Raw genomic sequence first — 24,682 nt, 5'->3', positions numbered from 1 at the left:
CTACCGTAGATTCATCAAGGATTTTTCTTTGGTTGCTCGTCCTCTAACCGCTTTAACTCACAAGGGAAAGAAATTCAATTGGACGACCGAACAAGAATTCGCATTTCAAATCTTGAAAACAAAGCTAACCACCGCTCCTATCTTGTCACTTCCCGAAGGCAATGACGATTTTATTGTGTATTGCGACGCCTCGAAACATGGTTTTGGGTGTCTGTTGATGCAACGAACGAAAGTCATTTCTTATGCTTCTCGACAACTCAAAATTCATGAACGAAACTACACGACACATGATCTCGAACTCAGAGCCGTTGTCTTTGCACTTAAAATGTGGAGACACTATCTTTATGGAACCAAGAGTACTATCTTTACCGATCACAAAAGTCTCCAACACATCTTTGACCAAAATCAACTAAACATGAGACAACGAAGGTGGATTGAAACCTTAAACGATTACGATTGCGAGCTTCGTTACCATCCCGGGAAGGCAAATGTAGTAGCCGATGCCTTAAGTCGAAAAGAAAGAGCGGTGCCTCTTCGTGTCCGAGCCTTAAACATCACCATCCACACAAACCTTAATAGCCAAATTCGGGTAGCCCAAGATGAGGCTCTCAAGGATGAAAACCTTTCACACGAGCTCTTGAACATTCTCGTCTCTCGATTCGAAATTAGGGAGACCGGACTCCGATATTACGCCGGAAGGATTTGAGTGCCTAGTTATGGGGACCTACGAAGCCTTATTTTAGATGAAGCCCATAAGTCACGATACTCGATTCACCCCAGTGCCAATAAGATGTACCACGACCTTAAACAACTATATTGGTGGCCGAACATCAAAAGGGACGTAGCTACTTATGTTTCCAAGTGTTTGACATTTTCCAAAGTCAAAGCCGAACACCAAAGACCGTCCGGATTACTTCAACAACCCGAAATCCCGCAATGGAAGTGGGAAAGAATAATAATGAATTTTATCACCAAACTACCAAAAACGATGGGCGGTTATGATACCATTTGGGTTATTGTTGACCGTCTCACCAAATCCGCACACTTTCTCGCCATGAAGGAGACCGACAAAATGGAGAAACTTGCACGACTTTATATCAAGGAGATCGTAGCCCGACACGGTGTACCTTTATCGATTATCTCCGACCGAGATGGCCGTTTTGTTTCTAGATTTTGGCGTACCTTGCAAGAAGCGTTAGGAACGCGTTTAGACATGAGCACCACATATCATCCTCAAACCGATGGACAAAGCGAACGTACAATTCAAACCTTAGAGGACATGTTACGAGCTTGCGTGGTTGATTTTAGAAAAGCTTGGAACAAGCACTTACCTCTCGCCGAGTTCTCTTACAACAATAGTTATCACGTGAGTATAAAAGTCACCGCATTCGAAGCATTATATGGCCGAAAATGCCGTTCTCCTCTTTGTTGGGCCGAAGTAGGCGACGTACAAATCACCGGACCCGAACTCATTCACGAAACCACCGAGAAGATCGTTCAAATCCGAGATAGGCTTCGGACGGCCCGGAGTCGTCAAAAGTGCTATACCGACAAAAGACGCAACGACCTTGAATTTCAAGTCGGTGACCGCGTCATGTTAACTTGAAAAAGTGTCTTGCCGAACCCGATATCTTCATCCCTCTCGAGGAACTTACTATTGATGACAAACTTCATTTTGTGAAGGAACCGGTTGAAATTGTGGACACCTCCGTCAAGACATTGAAACAAAGCCGAATCCCGATTGTTAAAGTCCGTTGGAACGCCAAAAGGGGACCCGAGTTTACTTGGGAAAGGCAAGATCAAATGCAAAAGAAATACCCTCATTTATTCCCGGCTCCGGAAACGCAAGATCCCGAGGAAGAAACAACGACTACTACGCCTACTTAAATTTCGGGACGAAATTTCTTTTAAGGAGTAGGTAATGTAACATCCCGCCTTTTTCCGTTTACTTTTCCGTTTAACTATTTAAAGTCCGTTATATGATTATGACATCCCTCGTTAATACGCGTTTTAAAATATCTGGTTTAGGTAATTCACGTACCCGCAACCGAACTAGAGGGACCATTGTTGCCAAGAGAGCAAAGAGGTGACAAGGTCAACTAGTCAACCCTTCACTCTCATCCATTCATTTATTTCCTTTTCTTTTTCCATTTTCTCTAATACTTTCACCAAATCTCTCAAACACCACTTCAAGGATTCATCATCCAAATCAAATTGAGCAAGCATCCATCTAAACAAATTGCATATTCGGAATCCTCTCATCTTCCTCTTCGATTCCATACCGATTTCATCAAGTTTGGGTAACTTTCTAAAATCACTAGATTTTGTGTTCTTGATGTTTTTAACTTATAAAGTTGTTAATTAGTGTCTATGGCTCAATTCTAACATGAATATATGATTTATATGTTCGACTTTGTTATTTGAAGTAACTAGCATGAACATAAACTTTGGTGTGTTTGATTTGGTAATTTGGTTGCTTAAATGTTGTTGTTATGGTAAAGTGCAAGTATTAAATGTGTTACTAGTAGCACTAGCTTCAATTTGATGTGTAATTTGTTTTAGAAAACTTCATAAACTTGATTATTGGTTTTGGGGAATTTGGGTTAGGGTTTGATGAACTTGAAATGAACTTTTGATGCTTTGAATGACATGAAATGTTATTTGTAAGTGTTAGGTTGTATTGTATGCTTGATCACCTTCGAAACGGCATATCATTCATGTAAATTGGTTGCCGAATCATCGAATTTCATTTATGAACTTGAGTGCATTTAATGAGGAGCTTTGAATGTGATTTTAGTTGTTGTAAAAGTAAATGTGATGGATGAAATGTGTTTAGTTGTTTTCCTTGTCAAAATACCTTTCCGATGATATAAGATACATACTTTGGTTGTTTGCGAGTCATAAATGGTGATTGGTTGAAGTTAGGTTCGTGCATAAAACTTAAAAACTGCCAGAATTCTCTGCACAGGTAATGGCGCGGCGCGCCATATACCCGCGCGGCGCGCCAAAGTGGTCTGTCCAACTTTGTCGATTTTTGAATAATGTTTGCTATGCTACGCACCTCCGATTCACATGTAACTTGTTCTAACATGCTCATACATGATTAATAAACTCAGAAAAATAGTTCGGGACCCGACCCGAATGTGTTGACTTTTTCGTTGACTTTGACCGACCAAAGTTTGACTTTTTGTCAAACTTAACCAAATGATTATGCAACCTTCCTAACTTGTTTCTATACTTGTATCTTGCATGAAACTTGACAATTTGATTTCACATGCTACATAATCGAGTCGTAACGAGCCATAGGACTAATTGAACATCTTTGACCTATCGTGTTTACCGTTATTGATACGACCTATTTGTTTAGGTCAAGACTATCACTATCCTTCGCACACGTTATTTTATGAAGTACTTTTCGTACGTGCACTCAAGGTGAGATCATAGTCCCATCTTTCAAACAACTTTTATGCTTTAAACTATGGGATGAGAAACATATACGTATCATACTTTTATCCATTGAACACAAGTACGAAAACGAACATTTCACGTACGGGTTTGAACAAAAATCCTCAATTCAATTATCATTAGTTACACTTGCAGGGTGTAAACGTGAACTTATATTATGTGATCACATGGGCTTGACGAGCCTCATTCGGACGGTTCGCTACCGTTAGCGGATGAAATATATTTTCGGGTCTATTGTATGTTCTAACACTACGCAAAGGGTGCAAAACAGTTAAGTTTGATAATTGGGTGCCCGCGAAACAAATAACAACTTTGGAATGCAAATAATTTTGATAATCATATTATATTAAATCTTGTGGTTCAAATGCAACGTTTACTAAAACACCTATGATTTCACCAACGTTTTCGTTGACAGTTTTCTATATGTTTTCTCAGATCCTTGAAAGCTACTTGGTACATGCTTCCGCACTCTTTTTGATACTTGCTTGGATGTCGAGTATACATGCATAGTTGGAGCGTCTTTTGACTACTTTAAATTGTGTCGCATAGGTTTCATTCGTACGTTAAACATTGTAATGTAACTAGTCTTTGAACTACATTTGTAAACTTGAAACATCCTTTTACTTATGAAATAGATGCGACATATTTTGGTCAAACGTCATGATAAAGACTTATGACCACGCAACGGGACCGAAGTAGTCGGCGCCGTCAAACATGATTTGGTCGGGTCGCTACAAATTATAGCCTTAAAATTTTAAAAATTTGACCACCTAGGCGATTAAAATTCATTTACTCACGAAACAAAATTTAAACAATAACCAATTTCATTTACGATCAAGCTAAGACAAATGTGCAAATTTCCTTCCTCCCCCATACTTAATTCATGCTACGTCCTCGTATGCATGTTAAAATAATTTTTAAATAAAAGTGAGGAAATTAAACAAAGAGAAGAAGAAAAAGATTGTAAAGGGTTTGAACAAGAGGAGTATTGAGAAACTAATGAATAATTATAGAAATAATCAAACCGCTTCAACCAAAAGGAGTACAAGGTACATTGTGATAGTCAGAGTGCTCTAGATTTGAGCAAGAACTCCATGTACCATTCTCGTACCAAACATATTGATATTCGCTATCATTGGATACACGAGGTAATGATCGACAACTGTTGAGACTAGTAAAGATCCAAACAGAGGAAAATCCTGCGGATATGTTAACAAAGGTGGTGACTCGAGAGAAGTTAGAGTTATGCAGAGACATAACCAGAATTTTTTCGTTAGATACGTCTGGAGGGGGAGAATTGATGATTTCCAGCCGTATCATCTAGATGCTTCCATTCTAGTTTCTTCTAGATGTCGTCATCTCATATGGAAGAAGCCAAATTGAATTCAATAACGGCTAGCCACTTGTTTTTCATTCACTCCATTCCACCTCCTCATAAGGAAGTAGCAAAATTAGAAACAATTAAGGATAGCCACCATTTTTTGTGTTCACACCATTTCCGTTCACACCATTCCACCTCCTCAAAGTTTTCTATAAATAGAGATGAAAACCTCCATTGTATTGCATTTAGAAATGTGTAATCACAAACTAGTTAGTGTGTGAGTTAAATGTAATCCTAGATAGTGGTGAGAATTCCTAGTGAGTTAGTTTGAGAATTATTTATTTATTTATTTATTTGAGTTTTGTAATACTCGTGTAATCTATTCTCGTGAGTAATAGAGTTATTTTCTCTCAAATTTGTATCTACCAACGTCCAGACGACCCTCTCTTAATCACAACAATAAATAGTAAAGTGAATTGCTTCACTTAGCGCGGACCTTCAATGTCTCGCACCTACAACAGTGGCGAAGCCACATGTTGTTTGGTGGTGTCAATTGACACCAATGAAATATTTTGTAAGCATGTAATTTTGTAATACTTCGTAATAGGTGAACTTATGGATTGTTAAAATTTAAAACTTGATCCCATCCCATTTTATGGAGTAAACCATTACAAGATACGGAGTACTAATATTTACTGCAATCTTTTAGGAGTTGGAAATGGACTGGAAATCAAGTATTTAAAAAACACATGTAGAGCTTAAATTTTGAACTATTTAATAGTGCAATATTTAAACAAACATGTTTAAGCATGTTAACGTAAGAATAATAATAAACATTTTACTAACGACGGCCATATAAGTTATTGTTGACACGTTTAAAAGCTTGTACAATTTAATAGTCGCTACCATAACTTCATAACCGCTTTGTATAACATGTTTAAGCATGTTTACGATGTCGGTAGCAAAATCCTTTAATTTGATGAATCTATTACCGAGTATATAACACCAATTGTTTATCTTATTTAATTTTACATTCTATATCATAGATCAGGGATGTCGATCATGTATAGATGCAACTGCGAAGCGTTTTCAACGACAGAAATACCGTAATCGACATTTGTGAAAACGATATCGTGATTTTTTTAATATTTACCGAATTGTACTTTAATAGATAAATCTTTGAAACTTGATATATTATAATGTTATTTTATGACACCATTCAATGAAAATCCTGGCTTCGACCTACAACATTTTTCCCGGGATGATCTTTGTCAATATCTTCATTCTCTCACATGGCTGTATGTGCAAACTGAGTATGATTAAATTGGAGTAATTATCATACACATCCTCTATTTGTTACATGGGCTTAAACTAGGGGTGTTCACGGTCCGGTTTGGTCCGGTTTGGACTAAATCTCAAACCAAACCGGCAACCACGGTTTCAACAAATGTAAAACCAGAGCAGACCAAGAAAGTCGTCTAACTGGTTGGTTTGGTCCAGTTTGGTCCGGTCCAGTTTGACGGTTTTGAACTTCACTTTTTTAATAGAGCATTGAATAAGTAATTTGTTACTTTCCATTAAGAAGTAGTAAAATGGGTAGCTTATGTGGGTAGCTTATGTAAGTTCAACGCAAACTTATAAGTTCAAGCTTTACAAAACGTTAAATTTAGACGGGAAGGAGGTGATGGGTAGAGCTCACGCATTGATCGAGTTTTAGTGAATACAGAATGGTTAATCTTATGACCTGTTGTGGTTTTGATAGCTGGAGAATGTAAATTATCGGTTCTATTCGTGGCTGACTTTTAAGTTTATTTACTATTTGTAAAATATAGTGATAGCCTTATTCAGTTTAGGGATATTTTGATTTTGTTCTTGGATGTGTATGCATTCTTGTCCCTTTCAGTATGTTTATAGCTCAATGCGTTGAGCTTTCAAGTGGCAAGGTTTGTTTCTTGTCACATTCATGTTCTGCAGTATCATCTCTTTGATGAATTTTCTATTTAATGACCATCATAAGATTATATAAACAATGTGGGCCAATGTCTAGAACAATGATGGTTAGTCCGGTCCGGTTTAACCGGCCGGTGGCCTAATGAAACTGTAAACCGGACCGAGTTTGGCGGTTTGGAGATCTTAAAACCGGCGACCGGACCACTAATATTCAAAACTGGACCGAACCAAAAAATCGGTCCGGTCCGGCCGGTTTTCGCAGTTTGACGGTTTTGTGATCACCTCTAGCTTAAACATATACATATTTCAAAAATAAGGTTCAATCATCTCTTATTACGTATATCATCTCATTTTCATTTTTAGGTGCAGTCTTTTTATATAACAGCACCATAAATTTACGAGTTAATTATAACTAAAATTTTAATTATTTTTTTATTATAAACATGCATCGCAAGAGTTAAAAAATGTACCGTATATAATTAGAGGCACAAAGAAAGACCATGATTTTTCTAAAGAATTGTCTATAGTCTGCTTTATATCGAAAAATTATACGGAAACAAAGTAAAATGAAATATAAAATCACATTATATTGTGAGGAACAACAATTGCTAATTTCTCCTCTTGATGAAACCTAACTTGTTTTGCAATAAATCCTTCAATTTTCCTCTGAAACTCTTCATTACTTAAATAATCAACGGCGTTGTCTCCTGCCTTAGTATCATCATCCTTCCGCCTTCTGACCTCCGTCTCCGACCGTTTTAGCTTGCCGGACACCTTTTCCGTCTCTCTCTTCATCAAATTCTCCGACTGACTTCTCCGATACACTTTCAGATCCATATCCAAAACCGTATTAGCTAATGGTTTCTTCGTAACTTTAAACTCCCGATCATTCATCAATTTAGTGCAACTGTTAGTTTCCAATACAATTTCCTTATCCTGATACACAATCTCATCCGGTTTGATAACAGGAGGAATGCCTTCAGTAACGTTATTCACAATCTCTTCATACATATCAGTACCGGAATTTCTTACGTCACTGATATTTCCAGTGATTTGACCGGATTTGACTAGCAGAGTTACTACAATCACGTTACTGATTAGAAAAATAAACAGAGGACTAACGATAACAGAAACTAGTAGCCGAAAATACTCGCCGGAGATTCTGATAACAAACGGCAAACGAGTAGACATCCACGAGATTAAAATCAAAGCTAGAGAAACTTCAACGCAACGGAAAAATTTTGTGATTGTTCTAAATCGCCGGTATCGTAACATCGCATTCGCTTTCTCTGCTTTCACGTTATGAATATCAAACTCAGATATATCCATTTCGTTATGAATTTAACGTCTGATTTTATCGATTTGAAGAATTCTGGTGACGGTTATAATTTTCCGGTGACGGAGTGTATATGTAGTGATTTAGTGAAGTGTGGTATACTTTTGTAATTTTTAATTTTCTGAAATGATGGATATGTAAGCAGGTTTTTATAGGCGGTCAAGCACGGCTAAACGGTCCCACAACTACTTTAAAAAGGGGGGAAACCATAAAAAGAGAATAGGACGAACTAGTCATGATACCCTTGCGTTGCTTGGATTTATGAAATATCAATAGTTTGCTTTTAAGTAAACGTTTTGTTAAAGCTTTAATAACTAATTTTCTAATCGTCAAATGTGATAATAAATTAGTTAATAAATCATATTCTTAAAAACGGTTGTGACATCTTGCATTTGACCCTCGTCCGAGGTATTTTTTACTCACCCAATGCCCGAAGTGGATGAATTTCGACATTGCGTTCGAATCCTCCATCATTGACCTCTGAACATGGTTAAAAATTAAATAAATGAACATTATATTAGTTGTAACTTACTAGGCTAATAGATAGTAAAAGACTATTTATGAATTTAAATTTTCTTATATATATTCTAATAATAATAAGCTTTAGCTATTTAATATTAGCCATTAGCAAAAGATGATTTTTGTATTCGAATTTTTTTATTTATATTTTAATAATGGGTCTTAATTATTTAATATTATCCATTAGTACTATATGCATTATTTGTTGTACTATTTTTATGTTTTAGTAATGGTAGTAGTAGTCGTACATTAGTATGCTAGTCTATAACTTCCATTAAATCTCATTGCTTCAATGTTACCGCGGTTACACTTGTGTACTCGCAGGGCTAGAGGTCTCGGGTTCGAGCCTCGTCACCCGCTCTAGGAATTGAAATATATTCCTTGAAGGTGGCCCAAAGGGAAGGTTTTACCGACCCGTTCCGGGACTAAGATCCGGCCCGCCTGCCCCTCGGGATGGTTAAAGGGTCGGATCCTCAGAGTGTGGTTCGGGTTTCCTGCCCGAAAGCTCGTGTATGTGTGCAAATGATGACTAGGCTTCGGTCCGGACTGATGCAAGCTTGCCTTTCAAAAAAAAAAAAAATCTCTAAAATGATGATGGTATCATTTCACAATTTAACTCTTCATTTTACTAAAACTTGCCATTTATAAAAATATGGATGATGTCATTAATCTTATTTAATTTAGAATTAAAATATAATTATTTATTAAAAATCTATCTATATATCTAATAAATTTCTATAATAATGATGTCATAAATAAAGATAATCTAAGCTTAAACAAAATTTAAAAATAAAGAGAAAAATTCTAAGACTTACATGATGTAGTTATTAAAATAATTAATTGTATTTAATAATAATATTGACATGTCAATTGTATAATACATGAAGTATTATGTTCAACCATATGATAAAACACCTCTATAATCATATGTACAATATTTGAAGCATTATGTACACTCTTATAATAAAAGACATCATAACTATATGTACAATATTTGAAGCATTATGTATAACCTTATGATAATGCACTCTTATGATCATATGTACAAAGTTTGTAACAAATTTTATAATCTTTTACAAAACACCTTATGAACATATGTACAAACTTTGAAGCATATTGTACAACCTTTATATAATAATTGTATTTTAAATTTTTTTAATAATTTCAAGAGGCATTTGTTATTATTAATAATTATTATTAAAAATATAAATACTTCATTTTAAGCAATTTATTATTATAATTATAACTATAATTATTATATTATTATTATTCAAATACAGGATCTCTTTACGGGATTCATTACGTTACATATTTATGAGAAATACATGTCTCAATAAAAGATTGTAATATAGGTTTTTATTGCAAAAATAATAATAATTGTAATGAAAATTGTAAGAGAATGGTGGGTGAAAAAATGTAGTTCATTTATCCTGACTAAATTAAGTACATCAATATGTTTCTAAAAACAACGAGAAGATTTTTAGTCTGAATTCGTTGTTCTACGGGTCATTAAAGTAAATACCTTTAACATCTACATTCACTTAATACCTAAAACATATTATTAAACTGTTTCGTTTAAATAACACCGTGATTCCACGGGTCATTTCACTACTTTAACTTGTACCTTGCTATTAAATCACTTCATTTTTACATGTTTTAGAATAAACGATATAGCGGACGAACGTTTATTTGGGGAAAGCATGAATAGTACTATTTTTAATTCTAAGTTTCTTTGTAAAAGGAAAACTATTCCTGATTTTAAGTTTTCTTAAAGAAAATAAAAAATAAGTATAGAAAAGATAACATATTGGATAGTAGTATTCATAAGAATAAGAATAGTACGGATTACTATTCTAAGTTTAAAAAAAAAAAAAGAGCTGAGAAAAGACATAAAAAATTATTGGTAGTTTTTTTTTTTTTTTTTTTTTAAAGGGTGATAATAGAGTAACTACTATGTAACATATTAATTATAATAATATTTTATCTCATTTCAATACAAGTAGTATGTTAAAGCAAGAAAATTATTATTTATATCTAGTGGTAAAAAAAAAAAAAAAAACACCAAATTAAGTGTACATTGCATTGGAGGGATATATATATTTAATAATACGGAGTAACTATCAATAAGGAACCACAAAAATATCTGTACATAGAGTTGGAGTCTACATTTAGATGGATAAGATCTGTAGTTACCAAATAGAAGTGTGGGAACGTTTGCAAGTGGTGAAGTTTTCTACCTAAACTCCTATATATTCCCTATAAATAAACAAGATGAGAGGTAATAAAAGATATCTAACTCACACTTGCACTTCATTTACCCCCAACAACTTCACAAACAATATGATACTCCGTAATATAAAAGAGTATTAAGTAAGCTTATTGTCAAGGGAAGAGTCAGCTTAATCTTGCTCTCATAGAAACTCCAAAAGTCAATATTACCATGTCTTCTCGATTATATTTGTTCGGTTCTGTCAAAGATAAGTGGTGTAAAACCGATTGTACTCGAGGTGTAATACGAGTTACCAAATAGGGAATCGCCACCTGACACGATAAATATCCCCTAAACCTCCATACTAACCAAAACAACTTAACCTCTCTCGTGAGTGATATCGTTAATTAAGTCCACTAATACGGTTATCATGAACCATATTATTGTCTTGTAATTTGACGTATCATCAGGTGAGAAAAGACAAAATAATATATAGTAATATTCATGAGGACTGGCATTTAGAAGAAGGATTAATTAATAATCATAATTAATTGTTTTAATCATTACAAAACTTCGGGTTTTTGCAACCCTAAATACAGAACTCTAGCTGCCCCGGTTTTTTCGTTGGCTACCAGTGATCTGTAGTCCCAACATAATCTGTATGATCTTCTTCATTCTTTTAATCATTCCTGAGGACATTCCTATCGATGGTTGGTAAAAAGAAAAAGAAAATTCCAGTCACAGAGCCTAGGGTTTTACGTAATAGGATGGTTGGTGGTGATTCAATCAGTGATTCGAAGGCTGAAGGTGATCAGGTGCAGTCCTCATCTGAGTCTGAATCTGATCAAATATCCGTGCAAGGTGAAAGTAAGCAAGTTAATGATTTTGTCAATGAGGATGTTCCTGAGAGTCCAGTCGTTGATAGCGATGTGCCTAAACATGATAGTCAATAAAAGATAGATGCCGACTCTGGGAAAATTGTTATGAATGAGGATCATGTAAGTGTTCAGTCGGATTCGTCTGTGGAAAATATTGAAGATCGATCTGGTAAGATCAATAATGAGTCTAAGATGTCTCCTGGGGCAAAGTTTCCTGATGCTACTACTATCCCAAAGCATTATCGTATGTGGGCATAGTCCATGGTGGAGAACCGAAGAAGAAAGTTAATTTTCATTTCATTGACCAAGAAAATAACCCGGATAATATTAATGATGTTTGAAAGGACCCGTCCTAATCCATCAGGACGAATACATTACATTTGGTTACATCGCGAGGTACTTGACCTCTATATGATACAATTTTACAAACATTGAATTCGTTTTTAAAAGACAAACTTTCATTACATCGAAAGTTGACGGCATGTATACCATTTCATAATATATCCAACTATAATTGACTTAATAATAATCTTGATGAACTCAATGACTCGAATGCAACGTCTTTTGAAATATGTCATGAACGACTTCAAGTAATATCTCTAAAATGAGCAAATGCACAGCGAAAGATTTCTTTCATACATGAGAATAAACATGCTTTCAAGTGTCAACCAAAAGGTTGGTGAGTTCATTAGTTTATCATAATCAATCATTTTCATCATTTTAATAGACCACAAGATTTTCATTTCCATTTCTCATAAATATACGTCCCATGCATAGAGACAAAAATCATTCATATGGATTGAACACCTGGTAACCGACATTAACAAAATGCATATAAGAATATCCCTTATCATTCCGGGATATCCATCGGACATGATAAAACAACATCGAAGTACTAAAGCATCCACTACAACGGATGGGGTTTGTTAGGTCCAATAGATCTATCTTTAGGATTCGTGTCAATTAGTAGATTTGTTTACTAATTCTTAGGCTACCAAGCAAAAGGGGCATATTCGGCTTCGATCATTCAACCATAGAATGTAGTTTCGATTACTTGTGTCTATTTCATAAATCATTTATAAAACAGCGCATGTATTCTCAGTCCCAAAAATATATATTGCAAAAGCATTTAAAAAGGGAGCAAATGAAACTCACTATACTGTATTTTGTAGTAAAAATACATATGACGACATTGAACAATGCAGGGTTGACCTCGGATTCATGAACCTGTATCATTTATATGTATATTTATACACATAATTGTAATCGAACAAATTTATGTATTATTTCTTAGTGATATACTTATTACATTTAACAATTTATAAATTTCATTAATAATTTAGTTAGATATATTTACTTTATTTACATTAGATAAATAATTTTTATTTATTATAAAAATACTAGTAATAATGTTAAATATGATAATAAGAATGATAATACTTCTAATAATAATGAAAATGATAATTTTAATAAAAATACTTTTGTTAATAATAATAAATGATAATTTTAATGATAATACTAATAATAAGATTAATGATAATAGTAATGATAATAATAATAACTAAAATAATAATTTTACTGCTAGTGATAGTTTTAATAATAATATTGGTAATAATAATAATAAATATATTTGTAATTTTAATCATAATAATAATAAATGATAACTAATACTTATTTTAGTAATATTAATAATAATTATAATTCTTAATGATAATACTAGTAATAACAATAATGATAATGTTATTAATTAGATTAATGATGATAATACTAATACTTCTAAATATTCAGAATAATAACAATTATCATAATTATAATAACAATAACAATAATAATGATATAAAATACAACCTTTGAAGACAAGCCTTAAAATAAACGCCTTAGCACGGGTTCGAACCCATGACCTCTCGCTAACACGAAATACACCAAACCATGGCTCCAATTCTATTTTTCCTGATTAATACCTGACTTTTCTTTATTTAACCCGTTTGTTTCCATTTCGGCCCAACATAAATTCGAAGTGGATCTCGGCCTAATACCACACTAACTAGTCCAAGAATTGTTGCGGCCTAAGTGAAATTTTACTCATGGCAATCGGCCCAAATATTGAAACAACATTCAGTGGGAATTATAGTGGTCAACATATATTGTGATGGTGGGGTTCATCTAGTAAGAGGAATAACAACACAACACATTATCATCATTTTTATATAATTCAAGTTCGACACCAGAACAGAAAATGTATATAGCGATAAGGGTTGTTGTGTGGCGAAAACCGAAGCAAGAAGTAGCAGTGGTAGTCGAGAATCATCATAGCTCAGGTCGTTATCATCATACACTTATGGTTCATCATCGTCTTCATCAAACATCATCAACATGTATTATCGTCGTTCTTATCATACAGTCACCATCATAAAACCATAAGATCTTCATCATCTCGTTATCATAGTAACATCATCATCATCGATTATTTGTTGTCATCAACATCAATATTAAATTCAACCCGCAAACAATTATCGAATAGGGTTCCAGTTGTTGTGGGTTTGGTTTTTAAAACAGAAAAATGGGAATGGCTATCGAGCAGTAGTAGTGATTAAAACAGAAGCAACCTGATTTGAATTGTTTGTGGAAGAAGAAAAAGATAACGATAAAAATAAAAATAAATGTAGTGGTTTTGCAGGTGGGTTTTGATAAAGAGTTATTTGTCTTCGGTTTGAAACATAAATAATCAACGTGGCAGTCATAGCAGTGATGAGTTTCAATGGTGTGGTTGTTTTGTTTGAGCTGTAAAACAAATTAAAAAGACGACGGAATGCAAGAGCAAAATAAATGGAGAAGTGGAGATGGTTGTAGGGTTGGAGGTAGTGGCGGTTTACATAAAAATTTCGCTGTAGCAGCAACAATCGTGGGGTTGTGGTGTTCTTGGTTCAACGAAACCGGTAACAGTAATTTAATGGTTATGGGTTAGTGGTGGTGGTTGTGGGTTAACAATCATGAAAATAATAATAAAAAAATAACAGTAGGTTAGCCAAACGAAATTTGGTTTGATTTTTGGTCTCGGCAACAAACCCATTGGCAGAGGTGGCGAATAAGTGTTGGTATGAGGGTTGAGAAAATAACTCGAACTTCTCGTTTCGTCTTTAGTTTGTGATATTGAAAAGTTTTAAGGCTGTAAAGAAAAAGTGGATGTTGTATTGTTGATCATGGAAGGTGATGCAATGGTGGTGTTGTTTAATTGATGAAGATGATGAGCAGAAACAATAATAAGATGGATGAGGATTGGTTTGTGGTTAAATGAAGAAGAAGAAGTGGGTTGAGGTGGTAGGGTGTTATGCTTCACGATGAAAAAAGAATTAAGGTGGTTTGTGATGATAGTGGCGAGTTGTAACTAAATCATAAAGTAAGGAAGGAAAACAGATAATTATATAGTTTAATTAGAGTACCAGACTGAAGTTGAAATTCGGTTAAATGAAGATGTAATCTTCATTGTATCATCGATTTATTTATTATACAGTTATTTTTGTGATGATGTTCAAATGAAGAAAGAAAGAAGAAAAGAAGAGAAGATGTAAGTGGTAGTGATTGTTTTTTTCTGACTCTCATGATATGCAAGTGGTAGTGCATATTGTATATAGATATATACTCCATGTGACTTATATTGTTAAGAACAAAACACAATTAATAGTTAATAATAATATATAATATAATAATATAACAACACAGTAATAATAACCAAAATTTCAAGAATTACACAGTTAGCAGCCGATGATTTGGATTATTCTACCGACAATTTTCACGAACTGTGTATCGTGCGAAATCAGTGGCGGATAAAAGTGTTCAGAAAAATCACATATTTTTAAATTAACTATATTTATTTATTTTGGTCATTATGGTATAAAATTCGATCATTAACTATTAAATAAAAATTAAATTAATTATTCACTCCCAATCCCAAGTAAGATATGAAAAGTTTTAAAATTCAACAAATGGTTCCTAAATATATCTTTAATAAGCCTAAAATTTATAGAACTCATTTTCGGATCACCGTTTATTTTAAAATAATATCAGTTTGAATTTAACTTGCTTAATATCAATCGAAACATCAATGAGTATTACAATTATTTAATATTTATTTTTAATATACTTTATTTGTATATAGATATGTTTTAAATAATAATTATTATTTTTACATAATCAATTTCTAACAATTACATCATAAATTATATTTCAAATCATATATACGTATTTAATTATATACATACCTATTTACAAATAGTTGTTCGTGAATCGTAGGAAATGGTCAAAGGGTACTTGATTACATGAATATAGTTTCAATATTTTTGAGACTCAACATTACAGACTTTGCTTATCGTATCGAAATCATATAAAGATTAAGTTTAAATTTGGTTGGAAATTTTCGGGTCGTCACAGTACCTACCCGTTAAAGAAATTTCGTCCCGAAATTTGAGTGAAGTCGTCATGGCTAACAATAAGAATGTTTTCATGACGAATATGAGCTGATAAATAGAGTTTTATCATCAGTGAGTAATATGAATAAAATAATTCGTTTACTTGAAGCGTACGAATGAAGCTATCACAATAGATTGAAATGAATATATGTAGGTTCTTCTTATCTGTTGACATAGTCACGGTTGGTTTCCAGAAATCAAGGAATTTAGAGATAATCTTTGAAATCTGAAAGATTTGATTTTTTGGCGAATAAGGAAATTAAGATCTCTATAATTAAATACGGTGATCTGCCTTGATTACTGAAATGTCCCGTTTTTATTGATTAAAAACGTTCCATATTAATTGATTTCGTTGCGAGGTTTTGACCTCTATATGAGACGTTTTTCAAAGACTGCATTCATTTTAAAACAAACCATAACCTTTATTTCATCAATAAAGGTTTAAAAAGCTTTACGTAGATTATCAAATAATGATAATCTAAAATATCCTGTTTACACACGACCATTACATAATGGTTTACAATACAAATATGTTTCAACAAAATAAGTTTCTTGAATGCAGTTTTTACACAATATCATACAAGCATGGACTCCAAACCTTGTCCTTATTTAAGTATGCGACAGCGGAAGCTCTTAATAATCACTTGAGAATAAACATGCTTAAAACGTCAACAAAAATGTTGGTGAGTTATAGGTTTAACCTATATATATCAAATCATAATAATAGACCACAAGATTTCATATTTCAATACACATCCCATACATAGAGATAAAAATCATTCATATGGTGAACACCTGGTAACCGACATTAACAAGATGCATATATAAGAATATCCCCATCATTCCGGGACACCCTTCAGATATGATATAAATTTCGAAGTACTAAAGCATCCGGTACTTTGGATGGGGTTTGTTAGGCCCAATAGATCTATCTCTAGGATTCGCGTCAATTAAGGTGTCTGTTCCCTAATTTTTAGATTACCAGACTTAATAAAAAGGGGCATATTCAATTTCAATAATTCAACCATAGAATGTAGTTTCACGTACTTGTGTCTATTTTGTAAATCATTTATAAAACCTGCATGTATTCTCATCCCAAAAATATTAGATTTTAAAAGTGGGACTATAACTCACTTTCACAGATTTTTACTTCGTCGGGAAGTAAGACTTGGCCACTGGTTGATTCACGAACCTATAACAATATATACATATATATCAAAGTATGTTCAAAATATATTTACAACACTTTTAATATATTTTGATGTTTTAAGTTTATTAAGTCAGCTGTCCTCGTTAGTAACCTACAACTAGTTGTCCACAGTTAGATGTACAGAAATAAATCGATAAATATTATCTTGAATCAATCCACGACCCAGTGTATACGTATCTCAGTATTGATCACAACTCAAACTATATATATTTTGGAATCAACCTCAACCCTGTATAGCTAACTCCAACATTCACATATAGAGTGTCTATGGTTGTTCCGAAATATATATAGATGTGTCGACATGATAGGTCGAAACATTGTATACGTGTCTATAGTATCTCAAGATTACATAATATACAATACAAGTTGATTAAGTTATGGTTGGAATAGATTTGTTACCAATTTTCACGTAGCTAAAATGAGAAAAATTATCCAATTTTGTTTTACCCATAACTTCTTCATTTTAAAACCATTTTGAGTGAATCAAATTGATATGGTTTCATATTGAACTCTATTTTATGAATCGAAACATAAAAAGTATAGGTTTATAGCCGGAAAAATAAGTTACAAGTCGTTTTTGTAAAGGTAGTCATTTCAGTCGAAAGAACGACGTCTAGATGACCATTTTAGAAGACATACTTTCACTTTGAGTTTAACCATAATTTTTGAATATAGTTTCATGTTCATAATAAAAATCATTTTCTCAGAATAACAACTTTTAAATCAAAGTTTATCATAGTTTTTAATTAACTAACCCAAAACAGCCCGCGGTGTTACTACGACGGCGTAAATCCGGTTTTACGGTGTTTTTCGTGTTTCCGGGTTTTAAATCATTAAGTTAGCATATCATATGGATATAGAACATGTGTTTAGTTGATTTTAAAAGTCAAGTTAGAAGGATTAACTTTTGTTTGCGAACAAGTTTAGAATTAACTAAATTATGTTCTAGTGATTACAAGTTTAAACCTTCGAATAAGATAGCTTTATATGTATGAATCAAATGATGTTATGAACATCATTACTACCTTAAGTTCCTTGGATAAACCTACTGGAAAAGAGAAAAATGGATCTAGCTTCAACGGATCCTTGGATGGCTCGAAGTTCTTGAAGCAGAATCATGACACGAAAACAAGTTCAAGTAAGATCATCACTTGAAATAAGATTGTTATAGTTATAGAAATTGAACCAAAGTTTGAATATGATTATTACCTTGTATTAGAATGATAACCTACTGTAAGAAAAAAAGATTTCTTGAGGTTGGATGATCACCTTACAAGATTGGAAATGAGCTAGCAAACTTGAAAGTATTCTTGATTTTATGTAACTAGAACTTGTAGAATATATGAAGAACACTTAGAACTTGAAGATATAAATTGAGAGAGATCAATTAGATGAAGAAAATTGAAGAATGAAAGTGTTTGTAGGTGTTTTTGGTCGTTGGTGTATGGATTAGATATAAAGGATATGTAATTTTGTTTTCATGTAAATAAGTCATGAATGATTACTCATATTTTTGTAATTTTATGAGATATTTCATGCTAGTTGTCAAATGATGGTTCCCACATGTGTTAGGTGACTCACATGGGCTGCTAAGAGCTGATCATTGGAGTGTATATACTAATAGTACATACATCTAAAAGCTGTGTATTGTACGAGTACGAATACGGGTGCATACGAGTAGAATTGTTGATGAAACTGAACGAGGATGTAATTGTAAGCATTTTTGTTAAGTAGAAGTATTTTGATAAGTGTATTGAAGTCTTTCAAAAGTGTATAAATACATATTAAAACACTACATGTATATACATTTTAACTGAGTCGTTAAGTCATCGTTAGTCGTTACATGTAAGTGTTGTTTTGAAACCTTTAGGTTAACGATCTTGTTAAATGTTGTTAACCCAATGTTTATAATATCAAATGAGATTTTAAATTATTATATTATCATGATATTATCATGTATGAATATCTCTTAATATGATATATATACATTAAATGTCTTTACAACGATAATCGTTACATATATGTCTCGTTTAAAAATCATTAAGTTAGTAGTCTTGTTTTTACATATGTAGTTCATTGTTAATATACTTAATAATATGTTTACTTATCATAGTATCATGTTAACTATATATATATATATATATATATATATATATATATATATATATATATATATATATATATATATATATATATATATATATATATATATATATATCCATATATATGTCATCATATAGTTTTTACAAGTTTTAACGTTCGTGAATCACCGGTCAACTTGGGTGGTCAATTGTCTATATGAAACATATTTCAATTAATCAAGTCTTAACAAGTTTGATTGCTTAACATGTTGGAAACATTTAATCATGTAAATATCAATCTCAATTAATATATATAAACATGGAAAAGTTCGGGTCACTACAGTACCTACCCGTTAAATAAATTTCGTCCCGAAATTTTAAGCTGTTGAAGGTGTTGACGAATCTTCTGGAAATAGATGCGGGTATTTCTTCTTCATCTGATCTTCACGCTCCCAGGTGAACTCGGGTCCTCTACGAGCATTCCATCGAACCTTAACAATTGGTATCTTGTTTTGCTTAAGTCTTTTAACCTCACGATCCATTATTTCGATGGGTTCTTCGATGAATTGAAGTTTTTCGTTGATTTGGATTTCATCTAACGGAATAGTGAGATCTTCTTTAGCAAAACATTTCTTCAAATTCGAGACGTGAAAAGTGTTATGTACAGCCGCGAGTTGTTGAGGTAACTCAAGTCGGTAAGGTACTGGTCCGACACGATCAATAATCTTGAATGGTCCAATATACCTTGGATTTAATTTCCCTCGTTTACCAAATCGAACAACGCCTTTCCAAGGTGCAACTTTAAGCATGACCATCTCTCCAATTTCAAATTCTATATCTTTTCTTTTAATGTCAGCGTAGCTCTTTTGTCGACTTTGGGCGGTTTTCAACCGTTGTTGAATTTGGATGATCTTCTCGGTAGTTTCTTGTATAATCTCCGCACCCGTAATCTGTCTATCCCCCACTTCACTCCAACAAATCAGAGACCTGCACTTTCTACCATAAAGTGCTTCAAACGGCGCCATCTCAATGCTTGAATGGTAGCTGTTGTTGTAGGAAAATTCTGCTAACGGTAGATGTCGATCCCAACTGTTTCCGAAATCAATAACACATGCTCGTAGCATGTCTTCAAGCGTTTGTATCGTCCTTTCGCTCTGCCCATCAGTTTGTGGATGATAGGCAGTACTCATGTCTAGACGAGTTCCTAATGCTTGCTGTAATGTCTGCCAGAATCTTGAAATAAATCTGCCATCCCTATCAGAGATAATAGAGATTGGTATTCCATGTCTGGAGACGACTTCCTTCAAATACAATCGTGCTAACTTCTCCATCTTGTCATCTTCTCTTATTGGCAGGAAGTGTGCTGATTTGGTGAGACGATCAACTATTACCCAAATAGTATCAAAACCACTTGCAGTCCTTGGCAATTTAGTGATGAAATCCATGGTAATGTTTTCCCATTTCCATTTCGGGATTTCGGGTTGTTGAAGTAGACCTGATCGTTTCTGATGCTCAGCTTTGACCTTAAAACACGTCAAACATTCTCCTACGTATTTAGCAACATCGGCTTTCATACCCGGCCACCAAAAATGTTTCTTGAGATCCTTGTACATCTTCCCCGTTCCAGGATGTATTGAGTATCTGGTTTTATGAGCTTCTCTAAGTACCATTTCTCTCATATCTCCAAATTTTGGTACCCAAATCCTTTCAGCCCTATACCGGGTTCCGTCTTCCCGAATATTAAGATGCTTCTCCGATCCTTTGGGTATTTCATCTTTTAAATTTCCCTTTTTTAAAACTCCTTGTTGCGCCTCCTTTATTTGAGTAGTAAGGTTATTATGAATCATTATATTCATAGATTTTACTCGAATGGGTTCTCTGTCCTTCCTGCTCAAGGCATCGGCTACCACATTTGCCTTCCCCGGGTGGTAACGAATCTCAAAGTCGTAATCATTCAATAATTCAATCCACCTACGCTGCCTCATATTCAGTTGTTTCTGATTAAATATGTGTTGAAGACTTTTGTGGTCAGTATATATAATACTTTTGACCCCATATAAGTAGTGCCTCCAAGTCTTTAATGCAAAAACAACCGCGCCTAATTCCAAATCATGCGTCGTATAATTTTGTTCGTGAATCTTCAATTGTCTAGACGCATAAGCAATCACCTTCGTTCGTTGCATTAATACACAACCGAGACCTTGTTTTGATGCGTCACAATAAATCACAAAATCATCATTCCCTTCAGGCAATGACAATATAGGTGCCGTAGTTAGCTTTTTCTTCAATAACTGAAACGCTTTCTCTTGTTCATCATTCCATTCAAATTTCTTCCCTTTATGCGTTAATGCAGTCAAGGGTTTTGCTATTCTGGAAAAGTCTTGGATGAACCTTCTGTAGTAACCAGCTAGTCCTAAAAACTGGCGTATGTGTTTCGGAGTTTTCGGGGTTTTCCACTTTTCAACAGTTTCTATCTTTGCCGGATCCACCTTAATACCTTCTTTGTTCACTATGTGACCGAGGAATTGAACTTCTTCCAACCAAAATGCACACTTTGAAAATTTAGCGTACAATTCTTCCTTTCTCAATACTTCTAACACCTTTCTCAAATGTTCACCGTGTTCTTGGTCATTCTTTGAGTAAATAAGTATGTCATCAATGAAAACAATGACAAACTTGTCAAGGTATGGTCCACACACTCGGTTCATAAGGTCCATGAACACAGCTGGTGCATTAGTTAAACTGTGATGACCCGGAGATTTCCAACCAAATTTAAACTTAAACTTTATATGATCTCGACATGATAAGCAAAGTCTATTAAATTGAGTCTCAAAACTTTGAACTGTTACATGTAACCTTTGACTATTCCCGACGATTCATGAACAATTGTGTGTAAGTAAATATATATATATATATATATATATATATATATATATATATATATATATATATATATATATATATATATATATATATATGACTTCTTTACATAATTAATGATCATATGTATATTGTAATGTATTAAAATATATAAATATTCAACATGCAATATATGATATTATGTATATATTATATAGTATTTAGATATTTCATAATTAAGATATCGTAATCTTAATATATGTAATTACAAGTTATAATATAATTATTATAATAAAAATGTTATTATTATTCTCATTATTAATATTTAATATTAATATAAGTGTTATTATTATTATTATATATTTTTTTATATAATACATAAATATAAAATTTGATATATTTAATTACTAATATTATTATTATTATCATTAACAAGGTCATAATTATTAGAGAAAATTATATTTCTAGATATTAACATGATATATACCAAAAACTATCCTTTTATTAAAATATATTAATATCATTAATCTCATTACATTTACTATAATTGATATTATTTTGATTTTTGTTATATATTATTACTAATTCAATTTTCATTATTATTAGTATTTTTATTATTATATAATTATCAGAATTAACCGTATTAGATAATAATAATACAGATTCAGTTAGTTATCAATATCTGAATCTTTTAATTGTCTGCTGGATTGATTTATGCCTATAGAAATTTGGTACGATTTATTTTGAAGTCATTATCTCCTTTCTATTATTTTATTTTATTCCTTTTATTTTCTACTGAATTGGATTCCTCATGTCGACATCTAAATTCTATAAAACAAATTGATTACACAATGTTACTATATGCTTTTGACCACCACATTCACATTATCTAATCAACAACAAAATCCAAAAATTTCTTGATGTAAAACCATCATCTATATTCTCTTTTCTTCTATCTTGCTCCTCCTTAATTTTTCTCTTCCTTCTGTGAACAACGGGGACACAAATCAGACTTGATTTCTACCTTCCTTTTTGAATTGTGACAGCAAAAATACTAGTGCCTTGTTATTCAAAATGTACCAAACTATCATCAAACCCACAATCACACATAATCATTCATGTTACTTCTTTTGTTCTGTATGACTCGAACCAATACCTCCATCTATTACTTGCTACTCAAACCGACTATCGTCTGCTACTTTACAGCCTTCAAACACAATTATCATCACCATACACCATACCCGACAACCTTCATCATAGAACCACCTTAAACCACCATCGATCACCTAAACCTCTGCTTTTGTTCGAGTGAAAGATCACATCACCACCGTTTTGTTTTAACTGCTAACTGCTCGATACCTGTCCACTATCTGTTCCTGTTTCAATCGAAAACCACCAACACAAACACCACCGTCAAACACCATCACCGTTTACTACTGCAATCTTACAGTTTTACTACCATAAGATCGTTATTGCTACTGCTACTCTGTTTGGTCTGCAACTATTCGACAACCACAGACAACCACCCATTCAAAACCCCTTATGTCATCATCGATTGTTGCATATACATTTATTCAAAAATCAACACAACAATACCAATACAAAACCTGAAACTATTATTATTATTAAGAGAAGATGATGTTGAACAATGATAATGAACCGATTACCTGTTAGTCATATTTTTCTGCTCTGATTAACAACAACAGCTACTAGATCAATTGATTGTGTTGATGCCGTAATCGATTTACTCCTGCTCCTATCCTGTCGACAAACATCATAAAAGATAGTTCCAAATTTTATTTTCTCTCAACTGCTACTATTCCGATCGATGATTTATTTGAGCGATTGATGAATCAGTGACCTGTTATTCGTGTATAATCGTGGCTTGACGGATCGATGAACCGATGAACTAATATATCGATGGGTTTTGTTGCTATACGTATTTCTGTTTTGAGAGAGAGAGAGCATCCAAAGCTAAGCCTAATCCCTACAAACCGTTGCTATTTCTATTTGTTTCTGATTACCAGTCGACGGATGAGATTTAAGGGATAGGGTTGTGATGGGCCTCAATATTGGATAATAGGATAGGTGTGAAGGAGAAGCCCATTTAATTTTTGGGTATGGACTTATGAATTTTTTTTTAAAAAAAGGGTGAAAGTATTGGATTTTGGTTGTCTCAAGGCCCATATTTAATCTAGTTTTGGTGCATACCAAAACGATTGAATACTGTACTCGACGAATGCTACTGCAGTTGGATTTCACTTTCGAACATTATTCTTCTCTCTCGTTCGATTTAATTCGAGGGTATAAAACTATAAACTTAAGTTTTAAATTTACATTTATACGATGATTATAAATGATGAATAATATGATATTAATACAATGTCA

The 24,682-nt window shown here is 33.2% G+C and overlaps 1 protein-coding gene across 1 annotated transcript; it reads right to left on the bottom strand.

The window, feature by feature from the left end:
• Positions 1–7,315: 7,315 nt before the first annotated feature.
• Positions 7,316–8,065, bottom strand: LOC139839369 (uncharacterized). Its single transcript, XM_071829424.1, has one exon. It carries the CDS (start codon positions 8,063–8,065, stop codon positions 7,316–7,318), a length of 750 nt encoding a protein of 249 aa, XP_071685525.1.
• Between the last annotated feature and the right edge of the window lie 16,617 nt (positions 8,066–24,682).

Source organism: Rutidosis leptorrhynchoides, chromosome 4 (assembly GCF_046630445.1).
Source record: "Rutidosis leptorrhynchoides isolate AG116_Rl617_1_P2 chromosome 4, CSIRO_AGI_Rlap_v1, whole genome shotgun sequence".
NCBI classification, from domain to species: domain Eukaryota; kingdom Viridiplantae; phylum Streptophyta; class Magnoliopsida; order Asterales; family Asteraceae; genus Rutidosis; species Rutidosis leptorrhynchoides.
The sequence above is the reverse complement of the archived record's forward strand: the minus strand, read 5'-3'. Positions and strand labels throughout refer to the sequence as shown.

Coding starts and splice junctions, on each gene's coding strand:
- LOC139839369 (XM_071829424.1), bottom strand. CDS start 8,065: ATGGATATATCTGAGTTTGATATTCATAACGTGAAAGCAGAGAAAGCG.